The sequence below is a fragment of the Plasmodium cynomolgi genome, chromosome 10, assembly GCF_000321355.1.
Source record: "Plasmodium cynomolgi strain B DNA, chromosome 10, whole genome shotgun sequence".
Taxonomy (NCBI): Eukaryota; Apicomplexa; class Aconoidasida; order Haemosporida; family Plasmodiidae; genus Plasmodium; species Plasmodium cynomolgi.
This window is the reverse complement of record NC_020403.1, coordinates 1,171,949-1,197,995: the sequence shown is the minus strand read 5'-3', so window position 1 is coordinate 1,197,995 and position 26,047 is coordinate 1,171,949. Positions and strand designations below refer to the sequence as shown.

Genomic DNA, 26,047 nt, shown 5'->3' with positions numbered 1-26,047 from the left:
TAAAAAAATGAAAAAAATTCACAAAAAAAAAAATAAAATGAATAAAATGAGCAGCATAAGCCTCACTTGTCACAAGCTCACTGTTCACCTGTTCAGTTTGAAAAAAAAAAAAAAAGTGAAACACGGAAAAGTTGTTTCTTCCCAGTAGGATGTGCACATAAGCTTACACTTGGACTTCAGCGAAATTCTTTTCTTTTTTTTTTTTTTTTTTTTTCTCAAAAGGTGAAATACGTTTTTCCTTTCTGAGCGTATTCGCACGGGTGGGTAAGTGCCGAAAAGGAGGACGAAAAAAAAAAAAATGAAACGAACAAGTGCCCCTGTTCATACGTACACTAGCGCGAACTGCTGGCGTTCCGTCGGGCCCGCCTTAAATCATGCGTGTACACAATTGCGCGGGAAAGCTGGCCACGACGAAAGAATTGACAAGCGACCTCAAAAAAAGGAATACACCTAAGTACACATAAACGTACGCATAAACATACTCATAAATACAAACGTGTGTTTCTCGTTTCTCGTTTCTTGCTTCCTTTTTCTTGTTTTCCGTTTTTTTTTTTTAACCCCGCAAAGTCGACTTATTAATCACGCCCAAGTGCTTTTATTTTTTTTGTCCGTTTCTTTATTCGCCCCCTTTGCAGCTCACCGGGAATCAGCCATCCAGCTGACCAACTCCCCCGTTAGACTACCATCCGCGGAGCTTCCCCTTCCACGTTTTTTTTCTCACCGCCCTATTTTGTCGCCTTTTTTGTCGCCTTTTTTTTTCGACGCCCTTTTCGCCCCCCACTGCACAACATGCCAAATGACTTCATGAAGAATGCCGAGATTAACAGAAAAGACAACAAGGTAATGACCATAGTGATGGAGCGACGGTGAGATGGGGAAGGAGGGGTCCGTGCCTCCCAGCCGAGTTTGCACATGTACACACGCTGGCACAATGGGCAACCATAGGCTTACCCGCCACGCCACCGTCACCTCAGCAGCGTCATCTCAGCACCATCACCAGCGCCATCACCATCGCCAGCGCCACCTCAGCACCATCACCTCGCCACCGCCACTTGTCGCCTCCCCCCCGTTGCAGTTCCCGTACTGTGTCGTGTTCTCCTACCTACCATGCGCGTCCACCTTCATCCCCATAGTGGGGCATGTCGGTAAGAAAAGCCACTTTGTTTCCAAAGTGGATTCTTTCACCCCTGAAACGATGATAATGTAGGGATGCCCCCGTGCAGATGGTTGTGTATCCCCCCCCTTTTTTTTTTCCCATCCCATGCAGGAATCGGCACATCATCAGGCGTAATTCACGACTTCTCCGGATCATACACGATCTCAGTTGGTACTGCTACTCCCCTGCATGTTTGTTCTGAATGGACTGTCTACCTTAGTCACACACACACTCTCTACGTTCTCTCATCCACAGTTACTGGTTGCATAAGCTGAACCGATTTGAACAGACAATATTCTTGCCACTGCTCAAACTAGACACTCTGCCTTCCCCCCTTCCCTTCTTTTTATTTTATTTATTTTTTTTTTTTTTCCAAACCAGATAATATGGAATTTAGCGACCCAATGAAGTATTGGCAGTTGGACAAGAATAAACTTCCTTTGGCCATCACTGACAAGGTAGGGTAGGAGGGAGCTTCCCCCGAGCTGCTGCAGAGTTCTCCACTGCAAAAAAGGGACTTACCACAAAACACCTACCACTGACTGCAAACAATCTCCTAACACCCCAAGCAGTCCACCGATTACCCCATACAACTTACCGTTTATCGCAAATAACCTCCTTTTACCCCATACAACCTACCACCTACCCAGTTCTACGATGACGCCATCTACCAAGCGGACGACCTTTTTTCTAAAAGGAAGGTAAAAAAAAGCTACGCACTTCCTCCGCTGGGGCACTAGGTGTCCCCCTTTCCAAGTGAACCAATACGGTTCCCTCTCATTCGCGCATCCACCCCCATGTTACCCGTTTCTCCTGCCCATTGTAGCATAACCTATTCGTGTAAGACAAAAAAAGGGAGAAAAAGAAAAAAAAAAAAAGAAAGAAAAAAAAGACATCCCCTAAATAATGACCCCACGGAAAATCGCAAAACATTCCGCTTTACGAAGGATAGAAAAAAAAGGAGAAGTATTTTTTTAAATAAATTCCCTTTTCAGTAATAACTGCCACCACCATGTCGCCATGGTCCTGAATAACATAAAGTATAAGGGGAGATCCGACTGGTACGTTATCCCCCGAGTGGGAGTTCACTTTTTTTTTTTTTTTTCACACCACAGATATGTATATATATGTATTTATTTATTTATGTACTTATTCATTTATGTACTTGCATAGCGAGATCGATGGATGGAACGATGCGCTGTGCGTGGGGCTGCATTGTTGCGAGACATCCCCCCCCCAGTTTGTACGTCTGCATTGTGTATCTGTTCCCAGGGGGGGTCCTCTACCCAATTTTGATTAATCTATCGATGAGCCTCCCTTCCCCCCCTTTTTTCCACAGGACCCCGTTCAAGGTGGTCTTAAATCTAGTGATCCATGGCCATTTCGTCTCGTAAGAGCGCGAGGAGATAAAGAGCAACTTGCTCGAAAGGGCGCCCAGACTGACGGCCCAGACTGATCGCCCAGACTGACCGCCAACTTGTTAAGCTCTCCGCACCCCTGCTTACATCGTTGTTCCCCTTTCGCATTCACCCGTGCAGGTGGAAATACTTTTTCGTGCTGTACGGACCCTTCCTGTTTATCCTCCTGCTGTTTGTCTTCCTCGCAGTCGCCTTTTAGCTCATGTTAGCCACACTAAATTCGATACGGGGAAAATGAAATATTTTTTTTTTTACACCTTCGCAATTGTGCACGTCGCACGAGAGGACAGAAGCGGCATCCTGTTCCAATTACACACATGTCTATATGCACATCCGTAGGCATACAGGTGGACGCCTCTATCACCCGACGTGGAAAAAATACGTCGCCGCACTTCCTACATATGTTAGCTCTGGTAGGGAAACCCTTCCCCCAAAACGGACGTCCCCATACACATATGCTGGAGCCCTATATACACAACGTGGCGCATTTTGGGGAAGACTTTACTCTATTGCATCCTTCATCTCCCCGTTTTGCCCTCTTTCGCTTGTCTGGCATCAAATTCGTACCATCTCCATGGTTTCCTTTTCCCTTTTTTTTGTGTTATTGCGTGTGTTTTCCCCCGTCCGCCTCTCCCCCCCTATTTAGTTCCCTCTTTGTAACTGACTTAATAACTGACTGACTAACTGACTGACTAACGTTCGTTCGTTACTTCGCGAGCTGCGCGATTTGATGGCAGCCACTATCGCTGCGAATGCTGCCACGACTGTTGGTGTGATTATCGCACTGCTATTGTTTTTTTTTTTTCTCATGTTGCGCGAGCATAAGGCATGCACATGGAAAAATTCCAAATGAAAAAAAAAAAAAACAAACAAACAAAGTAAAGCAAACTAAAGCAAAAGAAAGCAAAACATAGCGAAGCAAAACGGTAACGCCACCTTATTTTCAAGCCAACTTCCATTCTCCCCATTTGCAAAATAAACGCCCCTTTTTAAATTCTAATCAACCAACTTTGCCTTTCCACTACACAAAAAAAACGAAACGAAAATTTAAAGGGGCAGTTACATCCACCTGGCTCTGCAGAGGACCACCATTTTCCTGACCTTCTTGTGCGGGTCCACGGACGCGATGGACAGGTACCACTTAATCTGCAAAGGGGGGAAAGACGCGATGGGTAGGGGCACAACTATTAAGGTGGGGAGACAGACATACCACGTGGGGGAAGCCGCCCTGATGGAAGCCGCCCAGCGAACTGAGCAACCCTCTCCCCCCAACTGGGGAAAACACTTACGTCCTGGATGACATCATAGGGTAGAAAAGACTTGTAGTTTAAAAACGAAATGACATAAAAAATGCAGGCGCACTGATACCTAGCCAAAGGCAGCGGAACAGACACGATTAACTTGAGCAGGCTCTTCACCAGGCGGCATTTGTACGACAATAAAAATTGGACGTTCTCCTGAAGAGCTTCTTTCGGAGGTGCTTGGGGAGACGCTCTTATGGGGGATGACCCATCCCGGGACCCCCAAATCTTCCCCTCGTGAGCCAACACGAAATTGAAAAGGTTCATTATGAGATAGAGGAGGCGCAAGGTCAGCACCAGCAGTAGGGACACAACTTCCCTCCCGATTAGCTGCTCACCCGTTCGTTTATGGAGTTCCCCCCCGATTAGCTCCTCACCCGTACGTTCATGGCGTTCCCCCCCGATTAGCTGCTCACCCGTTCGTTCATGACCTTCCCCTCCGATTAGCTCCTCACCCATACATTCACGGCGTTCCCCTCCGATTAGCTCCTCACCCGTACGTTCATGACCTTCCCCTTTCGCACCTGGGCCCTCCGCCCCCTCGGCAAACAGAACACGAACCAGCTCAACGTTGGTCCGCAACACCCCGTTAATGTACCTCTTGTTGCTACGCATGTACTCCCCTTTGCTTATAAAAAAATTCGAAATTTTACCTATTCCTTTTAGTATGCACATCTCCATGACGTTGTAATGCTTACGTAGTGCATCTTCCATAGGTGTGTTCAACAGCACAATGGACGCCAGGTGGACTAGGCAGAGGTACCTGCAGTTGTACTTTAGTATCCTATTCTCTTTCCGTTTTTGTAAAAGCGAGAGGAAGTTGCTACCCTTGGGGTGGTCCCCATCTGCTTCGATTGCCTTGCGTGGGTTACTCACACTGTGTTCTTTCACCTGTTGATGAGATGCATCCATACTGCTGATCAATCCTGGCGTGAGGGAATCGGAGAGGTGTTCATCTGAGTTGCTCTCCCTTTTCATTTGGTCCATTTTGTCCGTAGCGAGCGTTGCCGACTTCGAAATGCCCCTGTCACTGCTCTCATTATAGAAGCCCAAATAGCTGCTCAGTTTTTCCAAAAAAGTTAGCGTCTTTTCATTCCTCCTGATGACATCAAAGGGCAGAGAGTAATCAAATGAAAACTTCTCCCTCTCCATGAGCCAAAGGAATTCAGACATGGAAAGGAACCTCTCACTCACATCGATCAAGTACAAATAATTATACATGGTACAAATAAAGTGCAACAGTTTTTCTCTACATAAGGAGAGGAAAGCATCGTTGGGGTTAAAAGCAACACGGTTGTAATTCTCATCACTTAACAGAAGCTTCGTGTTTATGTTGTGAATAACTGAGTAGATGTGACTGTAGACTTGGGAAGGGTACAGGTAGAAATACCAGATTAGCACCTGCTTAAATGTGTGCTGGTGAAGTGAGGTACTTGCCACGCTGTCGCATACGTGTTGCAGATTTTCCTCTGCTACTTCTTCTGAGGTATGCTTCCACAGGTGGAACGTCAAATCGTAGTTGAGAGAGAAATGCTGAACGAAGAAATGGAGGAAATATCGACGAAGAAAAAGGTTTCCCTCGTCTCTATCGCTACCGCTGCTGTTCTTTCCATTTTCTTCTCCACCTCCAATGGACTGACCCCCGGCTAGACATATCACCTCTTTCAAATTGGCTACCCTGATTGTTCCCTCTTCGTGGGGGTAAAAACTCACAAACTTCAGCTCGCCTAGGTTGGGCCCCTCCCGATTTTCCCCCTTCAAGTAAGTCCTATCCAACAAGCCAATTTCCATCCCCTTCAAGTAAGTTCTATCCAACAAGCCAATTTCCATCCCCTTCGCAGTCCCTTTTTCTCTCAAGGGATGCTCATTTTTTCCTCTACTGTAAAATATTTGGGCAAAGTAGGGGTCCTCTTCGCCAAAGTAAACACAATCTAGAAGGTAGAACAGCTGGTTTGATGTGTCCCACGTGGGAGCTTCGAAAAGTTTGCTCAGAAGTTGGACCAATGGGGATTCATCTCCCCTGGGTAGTTGTTCCCCCTTGGAATCTGCTACTCCCCCTTTTTCCCACCTACGTATAAACGCCTCATACGTCGAAGCAAACAGGTCGATAAAACGCTTAAAAGATAGTGCACCATTTAAGCTTATGCCAAGATCGTCGACCAAATCGAATGGGGCTAAAATATAGTTTACCATTTTGTGAATACCATCCCAGTTATGCAGTAGGATGCCTACAATCTGTAGGGCACATTTATGCACACTTTCTAAATTGGCACGATCCAGGTGGAGAAGACAGTCTCCTACATGGTCGCCATCCCAAAAAGGGACTTCCCCTTCCTTGAAATGCTCCTTACCTTTTTCGTCTAAAAATTTCGAAACGGATTCCCGTGAGAGGTGTGCACTTCCATTCTTCGCACCTCTGGTGAGACCCTCCCAACAGGTGCCCCCTCCATTTGAGTTATTCTCACAGGTGCTAACGCGGTTGGACGAACAGCTCTCCAGGGGGAGGTTAAATAAAAAGATGTACATGCACAATTTTAATAATTTCTGCATGTGGTCTAGTCCTATTTGTGTGTGGATGGACAGTAGGGCAGGTAGGAAAAGCAACAGAAGCGGGTTCATCAAACGTGGGGTGAACTTTGCCCCAATTAAATTATCCAAGTGATAACTCTCTTCAATGCTTCCTCCAAAAATACCATCCTTATCGGACATGTGTGGGTGTACATCCCCACCTACGCAGAAATCAATCATCCTTTCGATAAACGCTTTCTTCTTCGCTTCACTCATGGTGATAAATATATGATTCACGTTTTTTTTTACTTTCCGATATAGGTAACTAGCCAAAATGGACATTTCTACATCCCCTTCTTGCTTTGCTTTTCCCCTCCAATCTTCACAAATTACATGACTCGTTAAGGTAATTTTTAAAATGTACAGTAATGTGTCCGTCTCGAACACGTCTACATTACGGAAGGGGTTGTTACATGAGAGATACGTCATGGGACTTATATGGGAATGTCCAACCTTCGCAGCTTCCCCCCTTTTGGTGATTTGGTCCCTCAGGTGTAGATTTTTCACTTCATTTATTCGAATGAAGCTTTTCAAGTTGTTCACGTAGGTCCCGTAGTAACTCAGCTCATCACTGCTATTCACTATTAGGATGCACTTCAGGTTATCTGCTTTGTTGTGTCCCTTCTGTTGTTTCTCTTCCTCCTCCTGCCGCTGCTCCTGCTGCTGCTCCTCCTGCTGCTCCCCCTCCTCTGTTGACGTGCCTCTTGAGAGGATGCTCCTCACGACTGCCTCCTCGTAGAGATAATTTATGCAGAGTTCCATCACCTCCATATTATTCACAAGAAGATGCGGTTTGCACAGTTCGTTCTGCGGTTTGCATAGTTCGTTCTCTACCTTGTCTTGGTTGTTCCTCCTATCATGTGGTGACCCATCTGAAACTGAAAACGATCCATATCTCTGCATTACCCTTTCACACCTCTTGTAAATCTGCGAATACGCTAAACTGACTATATAGGCGAGATAAAACGATGTGATGTCTTCCCTATTTGTGGGTTCACACATGGTAAGCTTAAACGATTGGCGTTCCCACGTTGTGTCTCCTTCTTCCTGTTTTGCTTCACCCCAACGTTTTTTTATTTCTTTCACCTCCGTTTCGTATGACTTCTTTAGTGTATCCCCCTGTGTGGGATCCACAAGCAGGCATTTCACCTGAACGCGTTTCCACTTTAGCGTCTCTCCAATAGGACCTCCACCGAAGCGAAGAAGTTCAGTAATGACTCCACCGGGGGTCATCCCTGAATGGGGGTCATACTCACCCATTTGTGGAGATAACTCCAAATCAAGCTGGCAGTCCGTCTGATTGTCTACCTCAATACGGGTATGGACACTCCCTGTGGTGTCTTCTTCCTTTTTCAAGATAAGAAGCTTTTCCTTCACCTCCTCAACGCAGTGGTAAAATTTTTTCACCACGAATGAAGCCACATTGGTGGAAATGAAAAAGAGGTAGGGAATGTCAACCTGGTAGGTCTCCCTCAAAAGGGATCTGTGCAAATTCAAATCTTCGTTCTTCCCGAAGTGGAACTTTAGCAGTAGGAAGCACATGTTCATCAGTAACGTATTTAGGTAGTTGCCAATCTGCTCATACTTGTGCTTTATGATTTTACTTACTAAGGTGAGAAAAAAGAGCAGGTCGTTTTTTTTATATTCTTTACATTCCCGTACAATATTTTCGTTGTTCAGTTTGATATCTGAGATGAACTGATGGTGTTCCTCGACGATGCTTCTTCTCCACTCGCCTGCGCTCTTAAGGAGGTGGTCCTCCCCATGGTCGAGGAGGTCTCGTCCGCTGTGGCCCAACACACGCAGCTTTACGTTTTCCCCGGGGTGCATTCCGATCAAGTAGAAGAAGAGGATGATCGCTTGGTGGAACAGGGCGTCTTCGTTCGTTGCGGTGTCAGCTGCGTCGTTCGTTGCGGTGTCAGCTGCGTCGTTCGTTGCGCTGCCAGCCGCGTCGTTCGTTGCGGTGTCAGCTACGTCGTTTGTTGCACTGCCAGCCGCGTCGTTCGTTGGGCTGCCAGCTGAGCCGTGCTCTGTGCCGCTATTCGGGACGCTCCCCCCCACAGCTGCCCCCCCATGCATGCACACAAAGCTCGCCAGGATGCCAAAGAGGTGAAGACCCGAATCGTGGTACGCGTGAAAAAACTGGTCTCGCCCCATCCTTAGAAGCTCCCCGATTATGCAGATTTCCTTAACAAAGCTGATCCCCCTCGCCACTACCTCCTCCACTTTCGCGCTTTCACTCATCACGTTGTTTATAAAGCTAAGGTACGTCGCGACGAGGTTCCACTTGGCTTGGACCTTCGCGTTGCGCGCAGGGAGTGAGCCCTGTTCAGCTTGTCCTCTCTGTTCAAGTTGTCCTCTCTGTCCAGCTTGTCCTCTCTGTTCAAGTTGTCCTCTCTGTCCAGCTTGTCCTCTCTGTTCAGCTCGCGTCTCTTGCGCGCTTCCACGGGGAGGAGACTCCCCTTCCCCCGTCAGAGCGTGCACCAAGTAGTAGCACTCGTGGAGCATCGGCTTAAGGGTCGTCTCCAGGACGTACAGGAAGACGTAGGTACTCCCTTTCGATAAGCACACGAGGATCTTTTCAATCACGGGAAATTTGTTCAGTTTTATTTTGTTCCTTTTGTTTTGTCTCTCCTTTCTCTCCTTCATTTTTTCGATGTGGTTTTTTTCCCTGATGATAGCGAGGATGTTCCTGTCGCTTTCGCTGGTGCACTCGCTGCGCTCTTTGGGGGCGCTTCCGCCACTTCGGCTGCTTCGGTTGCTTCCTCCACTTCGGTTGCTTCGGTTGCTTCCTCCACTTCGGTTGCTTCGGTCACTCCCACCACTTCTCACACTTCTCACACTTCCCGACTGAGAAGAGTCGGACAGATTTGCAATCTCTTCCAAGCGGAAGAGCTGCGCCAAGCTGGGACGCCCCGTCGAGGATACCCCCACAGGGGGCTCCACCCCGCGCTCCACCGCTTCAGCTTCAGGTGCAACCCCCCCCAAGGGTTGCTTCTCACTACACAGGCACTTATGCAGAATGAGAAAATTGTTGAATTTCCGAAACATCCCAGCAAAGTGCATATCAAAAAGGGATCTCCTCAACTCTTCATTCTTTTCTTCATTTACAATTTTGAAAAAAAGAAAAAGAATTTTTACAAAATAAGTTGCCATTTTATCTGATGCATCACTGTCAATACATTCCAATTCGATGAGTCCTGTGATTGTGGAGATGAATCCTGAGCAACATACACTACCATAGAATGGTGCACATACTCCTAGAGTCTCTTTTATGTTTTGTAAATTTTTTTCATTTATTTCTTCATCCTGTGTGTTGTATAGTTCGTCTAGGATATTCATTATGACGTAGTTCCCCAACCTTTTGTTTGACTTGAGACACATGTAGAAGGCTTTCTGTAGGTCCTCCTCTGTGATGCTGTCGTACCTTCCTTCGCTGTTAACAAATTCTATTGGGAAGTAATAAAAGGCGATGTCGATTACTGACTTGAGGTAGTGTGTTTCTCTGTCCCGGGTGAACAGCGCTCCTGGGTTTCGTCCCTGAGCGCCCTCCTCCTGCTGCCCCAGCTGCTCCTCCTGCCGCTCCTCCTGCTGCTCCACCCGCTCCGCTGTGCCACCCGATTGAACTACCCCCCCTTGGTCATGCGTTATGTACCCACTGCACAGAACGTGTATAATATCAAAGAGAACCAAAATATTCCTTGGGTCAGACTCATTCTCCAGCTGCACTTGGATCTTGTCGATGAAATTTGGAATGGCTACCATCTCGGCTCTAAACTCCTGCAAGGATATCAAAATGATGCGGTAGCAATTTAGCCGTATATTTTGTAGATAGCTCGGGGCGTGGACGTGCTTGAACAGGCTCTTCATTATCTTATACACAACGCAGGAGTTTTTTTCTTTCTCCATTTCTTCCTCCGATTCGTCCTCCTCTTCTTCTTCTTCCTCCTCGTGGTCACGTTGGGGACCACCGCGCTCGACATAGCCATCATCATCTTCGTCTTCTTCTGCAGAGGCGTCCGAGTGGTAGAGTACCCCGTTTTCCTTAAAAGCAGCATATTCGTCGTACTCGTTTTCATCATCGCTGTCCCCCCCAGGATCGGCAACCCCATTTGGAGGGTCACCCTGATCTACTTGACCAAACACACCACCCCCCTCAGGGTTCTTTTTCCCCTTCCCACGTCTCGAAGCGAATAAAACCTTATGCGTTCTCTTCACATCGGAGGAAAACTTCATTCCCTTCAACAAGTCCCTGTATCTCTCAAACATGATTAATAGAAATCTACTGACCCCACTGACGCAATGCCAGTCTTCAATTAGCTTAATATAAAAAAGTACAAGACATTCTAGGTACTCTGTGTCTAAGTCCACCATGCTGATCTCTTCAAAAAGGTGTGCAATTAAATTCACTGCGGATCCTCTATTCATATTTTCATTACAGAATAAAAATTTCTTGAGGGCACCTATAATCTGTGTCAGCGTGCTGCCTATGTTTTTCCCTTGTGTGTGATTTAACTGTATCAGGTGGATTAACTGCTTTACAATATCGGCCCTAATTTTATTCACTTCTTTATCCTTCTTCCGCTCGTACATTAGCTCCACTTTTTTTTCTCGATCATAGCGAAACATTACCTTTTCAGGGGATATATATTCCTCCACGAGGGTCTCCACGGGGGTCTCCACACGGGACTCAACTTTGAGTTGTCCTTCTTCCATGTTGGTTTGCCACAGGAGGGGTGAAAGCAGTGGGGAAAGCAGTGGGAAAAGCAGTGGGACAAGCGGTGGGACAAGCGGTGGGACAAGCAGAGAGTCACTCACGTGATGTGCACCAATATGGAGAGCACCCGACGAGTGTGCACCTCTTCGCGGGCGGTTTCAAAAAGAGACAATTAGGAATTTCAAAAGGGGGGCAAACACATGGCTTAGACAATTGCCCCGTCTGCATCCACTTCCCTGGTGTGTTTTTCTTTTTAAATCCCCCTTTTGTCGTTCATTTGGGACAAAAACGAGGCGACACGTTTCACTTCCTATAGGTGGGCACTGAGTGGCATCACCACAGGAATGATAAGGATAAGGTTGTTCTAAACGGAAGTCCTACCCCCGTTCTCGCATCCTTATGCAGTGACTACAAAGGGGAAAGCGGCGAAATGGGCTCTTGCACGAGGGAAAAAGTATGCACTGTACAACAATGAGCTCATTTTTTCCGCCTCCTTTGGGCGTAACCCTTCTATATAAATATGCTTCCCCCCCAAAAAAAAACACAACAAAATTGCACAAAAGTGAAGAAACGGGGGAAGCGCAACTTGAGAATCCCTTTTAAAAAAATGAAACAAAAAAATGGATGCAATGCTTTTTCTAAAATGGCAGGGACATTTCATGGTAGACTATTTTTTTTTTTTTTTTTTACCCCTCAACGTTATAGTGTGCCCCCCGCCTTTGCCTGGTCAGCCGCGAGCTACGTGGATCGTGATGTATGCTATATATGCTGCCCACCGCCACACGGTCCTCGCTGATTCGTTATTGAGAAAGGTACGATTATTTTGACCTCGACAAAATGGTAAGCAAATTGTGAAAGCTACGTAAAGAGATCTTCTTCCCCTTTTTTTCCTACTTTTTTTTTTTTTTTTTTACGTACTATTTGTTGTTCTCCCCTATGGAGTAAAACCATGCCATGTTCATGCATTTACTTTTTTTTTTTCCCTTCTCCAATCGCTGCACCATTCTCTGTTGCCTCCTCTTCTTTTCAACGCTTAGAGTTTCCTTTCCTCTTTGTGCATCCACACCTTGTCGACCTTCTCTAGTGAATAACCTGAGCAGCAGAGGTGTCATAATCATGGCCCTTTCGCTTTCGCCAGGCACATGGGCTAGCATTCCCCCAACCATCCCATAGGCCCCCCCCCCCCAAATGTATGCGAGTGTGCGCTAGTGAGAGTCAACGTATGTCACACACCGAGGGGGTAATGCTGCATTGGAGATCTCCCCCTCGTTCGAAAAAGCTCTCAAGGGTGAAGTACAGTATACACCCCGATGAAGGGCACAAAAAAGAGATTACACTTTTTTTTTTTTTTTTTCCTCCCTACAGTAGCTTCTGCCCAGTCGCGTTAACAATCTTTTTTTTTTAGCTTTTCTCGAGGTAGAAATTCAGTCCCCCTTTTTGAAACACCTATCCCCTAGGTAGAGTTAAGCGGCATGGGGAATTCCTCAGTCGGGAGGCGTATGTGCGTAATCATCACTCACCGAGCAGGTGTAGATATGTGCTCATGTTTGTGTGCAAACTGGTCTCTGTTATCCTTTTAAAGCCCCCCTTTTTTTTTTTTTGTGTGTTACACCCCCAACGACACGACTTACCTCCCCTGGGTTATGAATAATGCCTCGCTGCTTTTCCATCAGTTGAAGACATCACCACTTTTTATGTAGCCACGAGAGCGGTGCTCTGCTTGGACGTGGCGCTTCTTCTGTGCAGAGCCGCCCATGAGCGTGTGGTGAGCTCTTTTCCTTGGGGCCTAAACGGGTTGGGAGTTCCAGCTGGGGGAACTCCACGGCAGCTAAGCGGCAACGAAGCGGTAGCGAAGTGGCAAATAAGTAGCTATTAAGCGGCAACTAAGTGGCAACCAAGTGGTACGTATCTCCTGCGAAAGGGTCACCTCCTCGCCACCTCGCCACCTCGCCCCCTGTTCCGAGGACCACCCCATCATGGCCAAGCGCATCGAGGCGGAAATCAAAAACATAATCGGGGACATCTACGTGTCGACGATCCTAATTAGCAGCAGCAGAATTGCGAAGCGAGAAGTCGCCCTGTTCCTAGGCATTAGCCTAAACGACCTGTTCCAGCCATTCGGATGCTCCAACCATTTGCTGAATGAAAAAAATGAACAAGTAGACCTAACCCTAAGTGGAGCAGTAAGCATAAATTACTTAAGCAAAAATAATGTCATATGCCAAAAGACTATTGAGTACCAAAAAATAAAGCTGCGATTTGTTAACCTTGAAGAATACATAGATGTGAAATTGGATTCTTTGGATCGACTCTTAATTGATTCCATTTCTCACAATGAGCCGGATTACAGCGACATATACAACGAAAGAAACTTAAGTGCCTATTTCGAGAAGAATAATCAGGACAGTGCTGAGCAGAGTGAGGGCCATTTTAACTACCTATGTGCCAACTCGAATGCGTTAGCAGCTGATGTGAAGAAAGAAATTTTGAGGAAGCCCGCGGGGGGGGGACTCCCCTCGCACAGTGTGTACAGCGAAAGAGTGGGAGAAGCAAATGGAGGAGGAACCCCCTTTTCTCCCCCCCACACAGCATATGCCCCGACTGCTTCGACTGCTCCGAATGCCCCGACTTCTCCGTCTGCTCCGAATGCCCCGACTTCTCCGTCTGCTCCGACTGCTTCGACCGCTCCGACTGCTTCGACCGCTCCGACTGCTTCGACCGCTCCGACTGCTCCGTCAGCTCCGACTGCACTTCGACACTGCACAGAGAGAAAAGAATCCCTATCGAATGTGCACAAATATAACGCCTTCTTCCTTCCGTGGTTTAGGACCTACTTTAAGACGGCCTGGAAATACACCCACGTGTTTAGCGACAGCTCCTGTACCCCCCTAGGTCTCATCTATATCTGCAGCACCAGGGACGAAAACGTAATCGACACATACAAAAGTATGATGCAGAAGGACTTAAAAAAGGAAAACGTGAATATACATACACACATTCCCAAGTGTATAATTCTCCTTCACATCTCGAGCAACCACGATGATGACATAGAGACTGATGTGCAGAAATTGTTCGTAATAATTCAGTCTACCTTCCTCAATTTCAAGTGCCATTTGCTTATTATCAAGGCGCATCGATTTTTGAATAACTCCTTAGGAGGAGAGACGAAATTTGTTTGCTCGGTGGATACTGATAAGGGGGAGCACTTAGAAGGTGTTGAGTCCCTCTCTAGTGTGAGACGCCCATCTGATGATGAGCTAACCAAGGGAGGTGTAACCCAGGTGGGAAACCCCTACGAAGGGAACCCCCCCTTAGATGGATCCAACAGACAAAGCGTTCAGCAGAACGGAGAGCCTTTAACGAAAGACACTCCCTCCCAGCAGCTGTACTCTAAGGAAAGCGTCCTGGGGGATGAACGCATGTTGTCCTACACGGAAATTAACTCGGTAAGGAGAAACAAAAACAGGTTGTATCCACAAAAGAACTCCCACCTTTTGCGATTAAACAGCATACAGGAGCTGTACGTGGATAACTTGGGTAGCCATTTTAGTGACTCGACTCAGGATGGAATCAAACCAGCCACAAACAACATCGAAATTGAGGAAATGAAAAAAGTGAAGAAAAACATTGCCAATAAAATGAGTTCCCTTTATGATTATATTTTTTCGGACGAAATTATTTACATCAGTAAGAAGGACCCACTACTTTTGGACGAAGCCTATTTCTGCTGTTGCCTAGACCACGTAGACATTGTTTCGCTGAAAATGTTTTTTCATAATTTTGTACAAATTTGTGTAATTCCCTACATCAGTACAATTACTTACGATATTAATCACCTCATTTTGAGGAATAGAAAAACTTTGCGAAATCAGTTAAAGTTCATGTGGAAGAAAGCAAAATTGAATTTTAGTTCAACCGATGCTGCTTTGTTGGTCGCCGAACAGACAGGTAGTGCTTTTCTCAACGTCGCGCAAAATGTGCTAGCACCGAGCAGTGACGCGGCAGGTGGAAGTAACGCTATTCCTGGTAAGTATGCGCAGGAGGAAGAGAAAGCTTCCATTCTGGGGGACCAACAGAAAGGCATTCCAACCGAGTCTGCGTCGGTGCAAAGGAGCACAAGTGGGGACTCGGTGCAGATGGGGGGAGACCCCGACGTGCTCGCCGCCAACCCGGGAAGTGCAGCCAACCCGGGTAATGCAGCCAACCCGGGTAATGCCTCCAACCCAGGTAATGCAGCCAACCCGAGTAACACCGCCAACCCCGGTAACGCCGCCAACCCCGTTGACGCCTCTCCCATGGGCGAGGCGAAGAAGTACAACAAGGAGCCCCTGGAGTGGCTGTACAAAACCCTCAGCGACGTGTACTTCATCCTGGGGGAGTACGAACTGGCCTACAGCACCCTGAAAATTTGCATCAACGAATTTAAGCATGACAAGCTATATTTCTACCTAGGAAATATATACAAACTTACGAGCCTTTCCATTTTCAACATGGACAGCCAAGTGAACAAAAAGGATTCCCTGTACTACCTCGACCTCAGTTACCAAATGTTCTCAAAATGTCAACACCTCAACTACATGTTTATATGCTCCATATTAAATTATTATTTGTCTCTCATGTATGATGAGAAGAACGAGGCATCGGTGAATATTCTGATAAATGCTAATGTGGATTTTACCTATCTGGATGAGAAGCTCATTGAGGAGAGTAGACCCGTGGGAGAGGGTAGACCCTCCAAGCTGTCTTTCCAAATTAATAACATAAGGTCTGGGTTACTCTTAGAGCAAATAACTTACAGCTACAAGAAAAGGAAAAAAAAAAAAAAAAAAAGTGGACATCCCTATCAGGCAGTAGTCAACTTCGCCCCAGAAAATGAGAAAGCCAAAAATTCATTTCATAAGAGTGAAGGTCTTGATGTGGAGGGCGCTAAACGGGGCATCACTACGATGGGAGAGTCCCACCTGGACAACAGGGAAAGTGAACAGGCACAGCATCTTCTGAGCGAAGGTAACATAATAACTTTTGGGGAGGCCCAACTGAGGGGCGCATCGCAGGAAGGCAACCAAGCGCTTCATCCCCCGTTTGGACATAGTCATAATGGGCACCACTACGAAGGGAACGAAAACGTAAGTGAAGACTCCCACCAGCGAAGACAAACCATCGAGACGTTAACCAGCTCAGATGATTATGAGGAGGAGAGTCATCAAAGTACGAGTCGAGGAAATCGTAGTGTAGAAAATGCCCTCATGCAGGATGACTCAGATGAGCAAATTGTCCAAAAAAAAAACGATTACAAATGCAGGAAGTACCTATTCGAAATGACCCTGGCAGGACACACATTCAATAAATGTGGATTCAAAAAGTTGGCCCTTTTTTGCTACTCCAAGGTGCTAAAGAAATATGAAAAGAAAAAAATGAAACACATTTATGAGCACTTGCATTTTATGATGGCTCGTCAAGCATTCAGTATTAACTTATACTACGAGGCACTGAACCACTACATCTGCATTTTGAATTCCATCGCCAAGAGCTTCGAACAGTCCTACGTGCTAAACAGACACGTAGACATTTACTGCGCCTCTCCGGACAAGGAGATTAACTTCATTAGGGAGTTCGCCTACGTGTACAAAATTTATGTCGACCGAGTTTTGAACAGGTTCTTCAGGCGGATGCGGGATCGGGGTGCCCAGCTAGGAACGCACGAGGGTAATCAAGTGGGTCCGGTGGAAGACTCGACGGGCGAGCCAAACCAAGGGGAGTCCCACCAAGGTGCGTCCCATCAAACTTCGTCCCACCAAACTTCGCCCCACCAAGCTGCTTCCCCAAACAAGCTAAACCGAATGCTGTACTTCCAGGAGGACAACGAGCAGAACATAATAAAACCCCTGAACCTCCGAATCCCCCTCCTGCACATAAGGAACGACGAAGGTTGCTTCCTAAACTCCGTTTATGTGAGCAAAACGAATATCTATACGTACCAAAGCAGAATCGAAACTAACTTCTTCCACCTCATCAAGGAGTGCCTGTTTAAAATGAGCAAGTATGACACGACAATTGATGACCTGTTCACCATCATGGCCAGGGAGTTTAAAGGTTTATCGCTATCGAATCTGCACGAGATGAATTACCTTCACGTCACATACAAGAAGTTTATCAACTCTGTTTTCAACGATTGTATTGAGTGTTCATCAGCTGAGTTTCCCGTTTGTGAGGTTGCGTCTTCCCGAGGGGCTACTACCTCTCCCGAAGGGAAGACGAATAACAACTCACCGTGCACTCCAGGAGACGCACCCATCATGTCGATCAACACGACCCCTTTCCTAAGCTCAAGCAGTAAAGAATGCTTCACCACGTACGTCCACGAACTGAAGAAAAAATTTACCAATTGCCTTCCCCTCATGCAGTCTGTAAGGGGAAAAAATATATATCAGAAGTCCACAACCAAGGAGGAAGCTATCGTGAACACCAAGTTCGTTCAGTACGCTTCGAAGGGAGAGCTCATATTTGTGACTTTTAAGTTGGTGAATCCTCTGCACACGAAGGTGGAATGCCAGGGCGCTCACATTTGCGCGTATTACCATAACGGAGGCATGAATAGCGACATCGAGGTTGAGAAAAGGGTAATAATTTTGGATGCCAGGGAGACCAGGGTCTTCACGCTGTTCCTGCGCCCGCAGAAGAAGGGCTTGCTGTTCATTTCGGGTAAGAGCGAGAGGGGGCCGTTTAAAAAAGCGGCCATGTGCATTAGTGAGAGTGGTGTATTAGTGAGAGTGGTGCATCAGTGAGAGTGGTGCATCAGTGAGAGTGGTACATTAGTGAGAGTGGCGCATTAGTGAGAGTGGCGCATTAGTGAGAGTGCCGCATTCGCGTGTTCCTCCCCATGGCACGCTCGCCACTTCGCAACCCCTGCGTGGCACCTCTCTCGCCCGCGTCTCACGTCCGAACCCCCCTACTTGCACCCTACTTAGGAATAACGTGGCACCTATTCGGCCTCGTCAAGGTACACCAGAACTTCTTCGCGCACGGCATGAAGAAGCTAAACAAAAAGTTCGACCTCATGCACACCATAAAGTACGACGAAGTGTACAACTGCGATGGCAAGGAGGACAAGAAGCAAAGTGTAAAGCGACTCAACAAGGAAATTAACTCATACACATGGTCTAGCAACATAGGAATGCCAGAAGGGAACAACACAGACAAAATGAAGCACTACGATGTAGACAATAGACTGCTCCTGTACGTTTACGACAACACATATCATTTCTCTTTCCAATTTGAAAACATCCGTTCGGGAGAGAAGCGAGATGTCAGCAACTACGAGGTAGATTTTGTTGAGCTTCTGGAAGGTGAACAGTTCGAGATGGTCATAAAAGCCGTTAACCACTCAGCCATGCCAGTGAATTACCTAAGTTTCTGCATAACCCCCTCCAGCCTTTTTAACTGCTATAAGGTAGTACATAACGAAGAGGAGTACCTACTTGGGGAACCTCCAAATGTGGAACATATGTCGCTTCATGATGAAGGAATGCACGAACACACGTGTAGAGGGTTACCCCATGAAAAGAACGCCAAGGTGGAAGGGGGGGAGAAAATTCCCCAAAATGAATTTAACTCAAGGAGGAAACACCTCTCCATAGTTGCCGACCTGTATTGTGAAGAGGCACTACGTGAAGACACCAATGTGTTTAGGCAAAAATTTAAAAACAAACAAATTCAGCACATAAAAATCAGTGGAGATATTTCCCCAAATGACGTTTTTTACCTGCACGTTCAGGTAAAATCAAATTGTACGGGGATGCACAAATGTATGATAACAGCTTTGTGCAAACATAAAAATGAAGCAATCAAAATGGGAGATGACACACATATGAAGAAGAAAAAAGAAAGCTCTCTAAGTTATCCAGAAATGTTTGTCGAAAAAAAGGAAAAATGTTTTTTATTTCTAAGGCTACTGCATGTCGTTCCGTTGGTCAAGCTAAGTACATACCTCCTTAACCCTTGTCATGGTCCAAACTCGTTCATTTATTTTTTCATCCATAACTTGTGCAGGAGTGATATTTGTATGCACAACATACTTTTGGAGCGTGAGAAAGGGACGCCTTCTCTCGCTAGTGAAAGAGGTCCCCTCAAAAAAAATACATACGTGCACGCCAGTGAAAAGGGCTCCCTCCAAAAAAGAGAAGACGTGTGCGCCAGTTCGAGCTTCACCAAATTGATTACCGTGCACGCGTCCGATTTTGTATACCTGAGGAGAGGAGAAAAATCCACGGTGCTTCTCTGCGCCAGGGGGGCCCCTCCAAACGTAGAAGTGAACATGTCGCGAAACTCCCCACATAATGCAGCACCTATCGCTGTTCACATGAACTGGGTCGTGAAGGATGGAACACACACCCGCAAGGGATCCATGAAAAAGGCAGTCCACTTCCCCACCGATATAGTAACCCTCTCAGTGGACCCAAACAACAGAGACATTTACCTGAATAACCAAAAGGAAAAAAGTTTTAAAATAGCAATCAACATTCACAACAACTCAGGAGAAGATCTTACCAATTTTTATGTGCAAGCTGAAGAGGTGGGCTCCATGAATTCAGCCCTCTCCATGGACTGTTACGACTATGGAGAGGGACACGAGTTGGAGGTTCCCATGTTGGAGGTTCCCGAGGTGGACGTTCCCATGTTGGATGCTCCCATGTTGGACGCTCCCATGTTGGACGCTCCCATGTTGGACGCTCCCATGTTGGACGCTCCCATGTTGGACGCTCCCATGTTGGACGTTCCCGAGGTGGGTGCCGATCGGGGGGAGGAGGAGCTCCCAGGACGTACTGAATACCCACACAAGAATGATCTGCCGGAGGATGACGAGAAGAAACTCCCCTCGGTAAGTAGTATCAACGTGAACGTCGCTCCCGGGGGGGATATGGACATACCCAGCTGCGCAAATGAGTTGGGGGCCTTCCAAATCGATCAGGTGTTGGAATACAACAGCATATGTGATGGGATCTTCCCCCAATGTAGCATAGACGAACTAAAAGGACATGCGAACACCCCCCATTTCTCCTACCAGTCCGTGCTTAACGACGAAATAAGTATTGCACAGAACAGCGTGACGCGGAAAATTAACTTATCCAGTTACAGCCCCATAAGCTCAAGCTACCGATGGGATAGTAACTTTGAGGTAAGCATGTCGACGGGGTTACTTGGAAGCACCTGCATCCCCGATGAGGTGGATGGGGAGAGCGAACCTGTCAGCGAAGGGGTCGGCGAAGGGGTCAGTGAAGGGGTCGGCGAAGGGATCGGCGAAGGGGTCGGCGAAAGGAACGACGCGAAGAACGGCGCGAAGTACATCGCGAAGCACATCGCGAAGCACATCGCGAAGCAGGACATGATATTCGAGGCAGCCAACTCGATGGAAAAAAGAAACCTCCGCACGGATAAAATCACCAAGAAGTTCCACCAAACCGTAAGGGAAAACACATATGTGCACAACAACCACTGCACAAACGTTCACGAATGCACCCCATTGGGCAGCAACCTCTCACCAGCAAATGTCCAAAAACAGAAAGTCACAGGAGGAAGAAGAACAGGAAGGCCTCTTTCATTAAGCGGCTTTCTTTTCATGGGGATTATCCAACGGTATGTAAAAAGATTGAAAAAGGGACAAAGCAAAAAGCTATATTTTAATGTGCTTTTCACTCGGGAGGGAATCTACAACATAAATAAATTTCACCTCATTTTCGACATGCACAATCAGACGTTTATGGTGCAGCCGCTTAAGCAATTAATTGTGCAGGTGCACCGGTGAGGATGGTAAACTGGTCGTGTCCGGCTGTGTAGGAAATTTTTTTCCCCTTCGTTTGGGTGACATCCATGGGGCATACAGCCCCCGTGAATTGTGTATGCCCATGTCTGTGCGTGTGCCTGTGCGTATGCCTACCCGCGTGCGCCAGACTGCCCGTTTGTGGCGAGATGCGCCCCCACCAGTCGGTGGTGCTTTTTTTGTGATAACCCTTTCAGTTGCGTTGCGCGGCGCGGCGCCCATTTGGCCGAGCCTCCCCGTTTCGTGTGCTTAATCATCTATTTATTAGTTCATTTATATATATATATATTTTTTTTTTTTTTTTTTTTCTTTTCTTTTTTCCACCGTGAACACAACTTGGACCGACGCGCGGCCGCTGAAACCATTTTAACCCTCCCCCGCGGGTGACCAAACGAGCGCATATGCACACCCGCCCGTATACCCGTCCGCACTCCCTTCCATCTAGCCATCCACACCGAGTTCATACCCATGGGGCCAACCCGCCCAGCACTCGCTTTAAAAATGGCGAAATTTGTGTCCCCGTGAGTAGCGGCCAATGCGAGTGCGAAAAAAAAAATGAATATGCAAATGCTCACATATGAGTAAAAATGTATTCAGCTCGTGTCCGCGCTCGCTCAGTCCATGTTGGCGCTTCTGTTCACGTTCACTTTTGCGTACCTGTACGCGTTTTTTTTTTTTCGTGCTGTTTGCGCGCATGCCATGCACATCCGCACATGCGCGGGCGGTAGATGTACGCTTACTACGCGTATCATGGGTGTTTATGCTGCATGCATAATGCGTACACCTTTTTGAATACGCCACTGCCACTTAGGGAAACGCGATCCAAAACTTGTTGGTAGCGCGGGAACAAACATGGTCATTTTTTTTTTAGAATGAAGAATTCCTAACTCTTTTAATTTTACCCCCCTTCGTGCAAAACATTTTTTGCATCTGTACTTTGCTTTATTTTTTTTTTCTTTTACCAACACTTATTCGTTTTTGCCTTTATGCCTTTTTGCCTTTTTGCCGTTTTGCTGCTTTGCTGTTTTGCCTTTTTGCTGTTTTGCCTTTTTTCCGTTTTGCTGTTTTTCCGTTTTGCTGCTTTACCCTTTTGCTGTTTTTCCGTTTTGCTATTTTACCTTTTTGCTGTTTCACCATTCTGCTGCTTTCCTTCATGCATGTTCTTTTATGCCTTTTTTTTTTTTTTTTTGCTCCCTGTGTGTATGTACCAGTTCATCGCTTCGAATTATTTTCGGCGCGAACACTTGCGTATCTGCATGCTCGTGTAATGGCACGTGCGGACGGGTCCCCTCTAGCGCATGTACACGTATGCATGTGCATGCGCATAGTGCGTGTGGGCATATAAACGTTTTTGCCTTTGCTCACATTGTTACCTGCGCTCGCGTCCTTCCTGTGGCTGTGCCAATCGGCAGTGACGTTGGACAGCCCGGTTGTTTGCTCGCCGGTTGTTTGTCCCCTTCGCCGTGTGCTTCCTTGCGCGTACCCGCCTGCTCGCCTGCATCGCCCTACGCACCCGCGCGCCCCAATGGATTCCTACAACGACCTCCTGAGCATCGTAGTGGATTTGGGTTTCGAAAACACCAAAATTGGCTACGCGGGGGACGAAAACCCAACGAACATATTTAGCTCAAATGTGGGGGTACCACTCGATCTGGAGATCAAAATAAAAAACGAAATTTATAAGAAATGTCTTTGCACCAAGGGAGAGTTTTACCAATTCAACCTTATCTACCCCCTGTGTTATTTGGAGGCGCTGGAGGACACCAAAGTGAAGCCTTGTCTCTACCTGGACAGCAAGAACCACTTTGATGTGAACGAAGATGTGTTCGAAAAAATCCTTTTTATGAATGTGAACGGGGGTCGGTGTGTTCACAAACTGTTGCAGGAGAGGGTTAAGGTGTTCATAGGCAACAAGCTGCAGAAGCAGAGCGATATGGCCGGCGAGTTCGTCGATAAGGGAGACGTAGTAGGTGGTGTGACTGGGGAGGTGATCGGGGGAGGGCCCCCCGACTCGGCGCCTGTCGCGTCTCCTTCGTGGGGGGGTCTCCCAAGGGAGGCGGCGGGAGAAGCGGGAGAAGCGGGAGAAGGGGCAGAAGCGGAAGGAGGGGAAGAAGCGGAAGAAGGCAAAGAAGAACAACCGCAACCGCAACAGCAATCAGAAGCACCAGAACGATGGGGCGGCAAAGGCGCCGAGGGGCCCCCCCAAAGGGAAGACCCCAAGTCGAAGGAGCTAAAGACGCTGAAAAAGTGGGCGGAAGAAAACAACTACTTCGACATCAACCTAGTCGAAAACAAACTGATAGATGTGAATGGCATAAGGAGCATGATAAATAATCACAACAATGTTAGTTGTGGGCTAAATGAAAAAATGGAAAAATTCCCATACCTATTCTCACTACCCAACAAAAGAAATCAACAAATAAAAAAAAAAATATCAGAACTTTTATTCGAAAAATATAAAGTACCTGCCTTATATTTTAACTCCAAATCGGTATTATCAGGATTTGCCTACAACAAAAATGTGTGTTCAGTAGTGGACATAGGGTCTTGTTACACAGACTTCTCCCTATGTAATGAAGGAGGTATAGAAGATAAAAATTACAAAATTTACAATATAGGAGGTTCAACAATAGATTTTTTCCTAGAAGAACTGCTAGAAAAACATAATAAGGAATACTGTATCCCATATTACGAGTTTATATAAAAAATGGATATCTTTGTAACTACAATAAGGATAAAATTCACATGGATTATTATAACAAAGCAAAATATATTCCGTTGAAGGATTTAAAAAGCTATTTATGTGAAGTAGCTCATAGCGAAAATAAATTCATGATGCAAAAAATATGAATTTTAATGAAAATTTAAATATATATATTTTGCCAGATGGGCAAAATATTAACATTACGAAATTTAATAATATAGCATGTGAAATATTTTTTACTCCGTCTTTATTATATAACACCAAGTTGAGTCATCACCTGAGCAATTTATTTATCAAAGGAGATCAATTCGAAGGAGTCTCCACCACTCTGTTTAATATGCTTAATGGGAATAATGCAAAGGAGAAGGAAGAGTTGGTACGGAATGTCATTTTGACTGGTTCGTCAACTCTTTTTGATAATTTTAATCAGAGATTTATTAAAGAGTTCAACCAGTTGGACATTCTTAACAACTCAAGTTTACCAAATTTCCAGGTGCTCACTCATGGGAAGTACGATAAGCAGTATTCTTCTTGGAAGGGTGGCAGTATTCTTTCTTCCTTCAGAAATTTCAACTCCTTTTTTGTTACGCGGCGGGAGTACGAGGAGTTCGGGATCGACATCGTCAACCGGAAGTGCTAGCCGCAGGGGGTGCGCGCACACGGAGGGCGCGTCCCGGTGTGGCGGCGTCTTTGCTTGGCGGCGTCTTTGCTTGGCGGCTTCCCTGTGTAGCGGCTTCTTTGCTTGGCGGCTTCCCTGTGTAGCGGCTCCCCTGTGTGGTTGCTTCTTTGCTTGGCTGCTTCCCCGCTTCCCTGCTTCCCCCGTTGAACACGCTCCCTGATGCGTATTTCTGCATGAGGAGAGTGTTACCACATTTTTTCTCTCTTTTTTTTTTCGTTTCACATTTTGCACGTTGTTCTCAGCAGCGATAAGCACTTTTTCAGCTGCAGGGGGGGACGTCACGTTGCGGATTTTTAAGCTAGTTTGCTACGCCTCCATAAGCTGGACGCCTCGATGGGCGCCGTTTGTGGAAGCGTCCATTTGTTACGCGGCCCCCCTGTGGGGGGCCCCGCCATCTCCCCGTCCAAAGTTCATTTTTAATGTTCATTTTTAATGTTCATTTTTAATGTTCATTTTTATCCGTTTTTACCCCCGTTTTTACTCTTTTTTTTGTGACCGCGAGGGGGAATATCCACAGGAAAAATATCATGAGCTGATAATGTGTCCGGGGAGCATGTGCAAGCGCGCGTGGCACAGCGCCGGCGCGGCAAAGTGCGAACTGCACACCAACGGTTTTGCGCCGCCCTGCTGTCCATTCCGTTTGTGCGTCCACACCTGCCTTTTCTTCGCTTTTTTATACCTCCCGTTTTAAGTCTTCCCCCTTTTCTGCTTCTTCATCCCCGCCCCCCTTGCTTGCATTTTTGCACCCCCCTTTTTTCGTTTCCCTATATATCCAAATTTTTTGTGAATACCCCTTTTTGCGTGTTTCAAATGAGAAAAAAAATGAAAAAGTAAAAATGCATAAAAAGAGAAAAAAGTAAAAATGCGTAAAAAGAGAAAAAAGTAAAAATGCATAAAAAGAGAAAAAATTAAAAATGGGTAAAAAGAGAAAAAGTAAAAATGCGTAAAAAGAGAAAAAAGCAAAAAATGTGAAAAAAGAAAAAAAGTAAAAAAAAAAAAAAAATGAATCAGCAAAAAGTAGCAACGAAAAAAGCGCAGAAACGGGGGGAAACTTAACGAACGAGGCAAACCTGCGCAACGTGGAACAAACACACGAGCAGACAAAACGAGCGGGCGAAACGAGCAGACAAAACGAGCGGGCGAAACGAGCAGACAAAACGAGCGAGCGAAACGAACAAGCAAGGTATGCTACTGCTTGTGCGAAGCGGAACGACAGCGAGAGTTTACCCAAAGTACCATGCGCGTTTGTTGTGCACAGCTGAGCAGTTCTATTTGTACAGATGCACATGGTCACACATGTGCTTAGTGTAGTTGCCTGAGCGTGGAGGGATGTTCAGAAAACGTTACAAAAAAAAATTTATAACACGCTGCGGAGTGAAGGGAAGACAAGAGTGCCCCCGGAGTGGAAACCCGAGCCGTTCCGTTGCCTCGTTGCCACGTTGCATTGTTACCTCGTTGTCACGTTGCCGCGTTACCACGTTACCACGTTACCACGTTGCCTCGGTCGTTTTTCTTGGTCCTTCCTTAAAGGAGGCCCCTTCGGGTAGCCTACAGCCCCACGCATACGTTTGTTTTTTTTTTTTAACCCACGTAAAGAGGATAGTCGGTAATGAGAACGGACATGTTCGTAACGAACAGTCCAGAGATGAATGTATTTTTTTTTTTTTTTTTTTTTTTTCGGCAACAA

At 46.4% G+C, this 26,047-nt stretch overlaps 4 protein-coding genes across 4 annotated transcripts; 3 read left to right on the top strand and 1 right to left on the bottom strand.

Annotated features, from left to right (window-relative positions):
- Nucleotides 1–1,195: 1,195 nt before the first annotated feature.
- Nucleotides 1,196–2,773, top strand: PCYB_103670 (hypothetical protein; the record flags this gene model as incomplete). Its single annotated transcript, XM_004222916.1, has 8 exons — nt 1,196–1,203; nt 1,268–1,287; nt 1,538–1,614; nt 1,807–1,857; nt 1,983–1,996; nt 2,152–2,217; nt 2,496–2,546; nt 2,695–2,773. The coding sequence occupies 8 exons, from the start codon at nt 1,196–1,198 to the stop codon at nt 2,771–2,773; spliced, it is 366 nt and encodes a 121-aa protein (XP_004222964.1).
- An 860-nt stretch (nt 2,774–3,633) lies between these two features.
- Nucleotides 3,634–10,208, bottom strand: PCYB_103660 (hypothetical protein; the record flags this gene model as incomplete). The annotated part of the gene is made up of 3 exons (XM_004222915.1): nt 3,634–3,720; nt 3,864–4,054; nt 4,529–10,208. The coding sequence occupies 3 exons, from the start codon at nt 10,206–10,208 to the stop codon at nt 3,634–3,636; spliced, it is 5,958 nt and encodes a 1,985-aa protein (XP_004222963.1).
- A 3,900-nt stretch (nt 10,209–14,108) lies between these two features.
- PCYB_103650 (hypothetical protein) lies at nt 14,109–20,962 on the top strand (the record flags this gene model as incomplete). The annotated part of the gene is made up of 3 exons (XM_004222914.1): nt 14,109–17,363; nt 17,565–17,862; nt 18,129–20,962. 3 exons carry the CDS (start codon nt 14,109–14,111, stop codon nt 20,960–20,962), a joined length of 6,387 nt encoding a protein of 2,128 aa, XP_004222962.1.
- A 1,540-nt stretch (nt 20,963–22,502) lies between these two features.
- On the top strand, nt 22,503–24,321 carry PCYB_103640 (actin-related protein; the record flags this gene model as incomplete). The annotated part of the gene is made up of 4 exons (XM_004222913.1): nt 22,503–22,943; nt 23,034–23,681; nt 23,824–24,057; nt 24,112–24,321. 2 exons carry the CDS (start codon nt 22,503–22,505, stop codon nt 23,679–23,681), a joined length of 1,089 nt encoding a protein of 362 aa, XP_004222961.1. The 3' UTR covers nt 23,824–24,057; nt 24,112–24,321.
- Nucleotides 24,322–26,047: the final 1,726 nt, after the last annotated feature.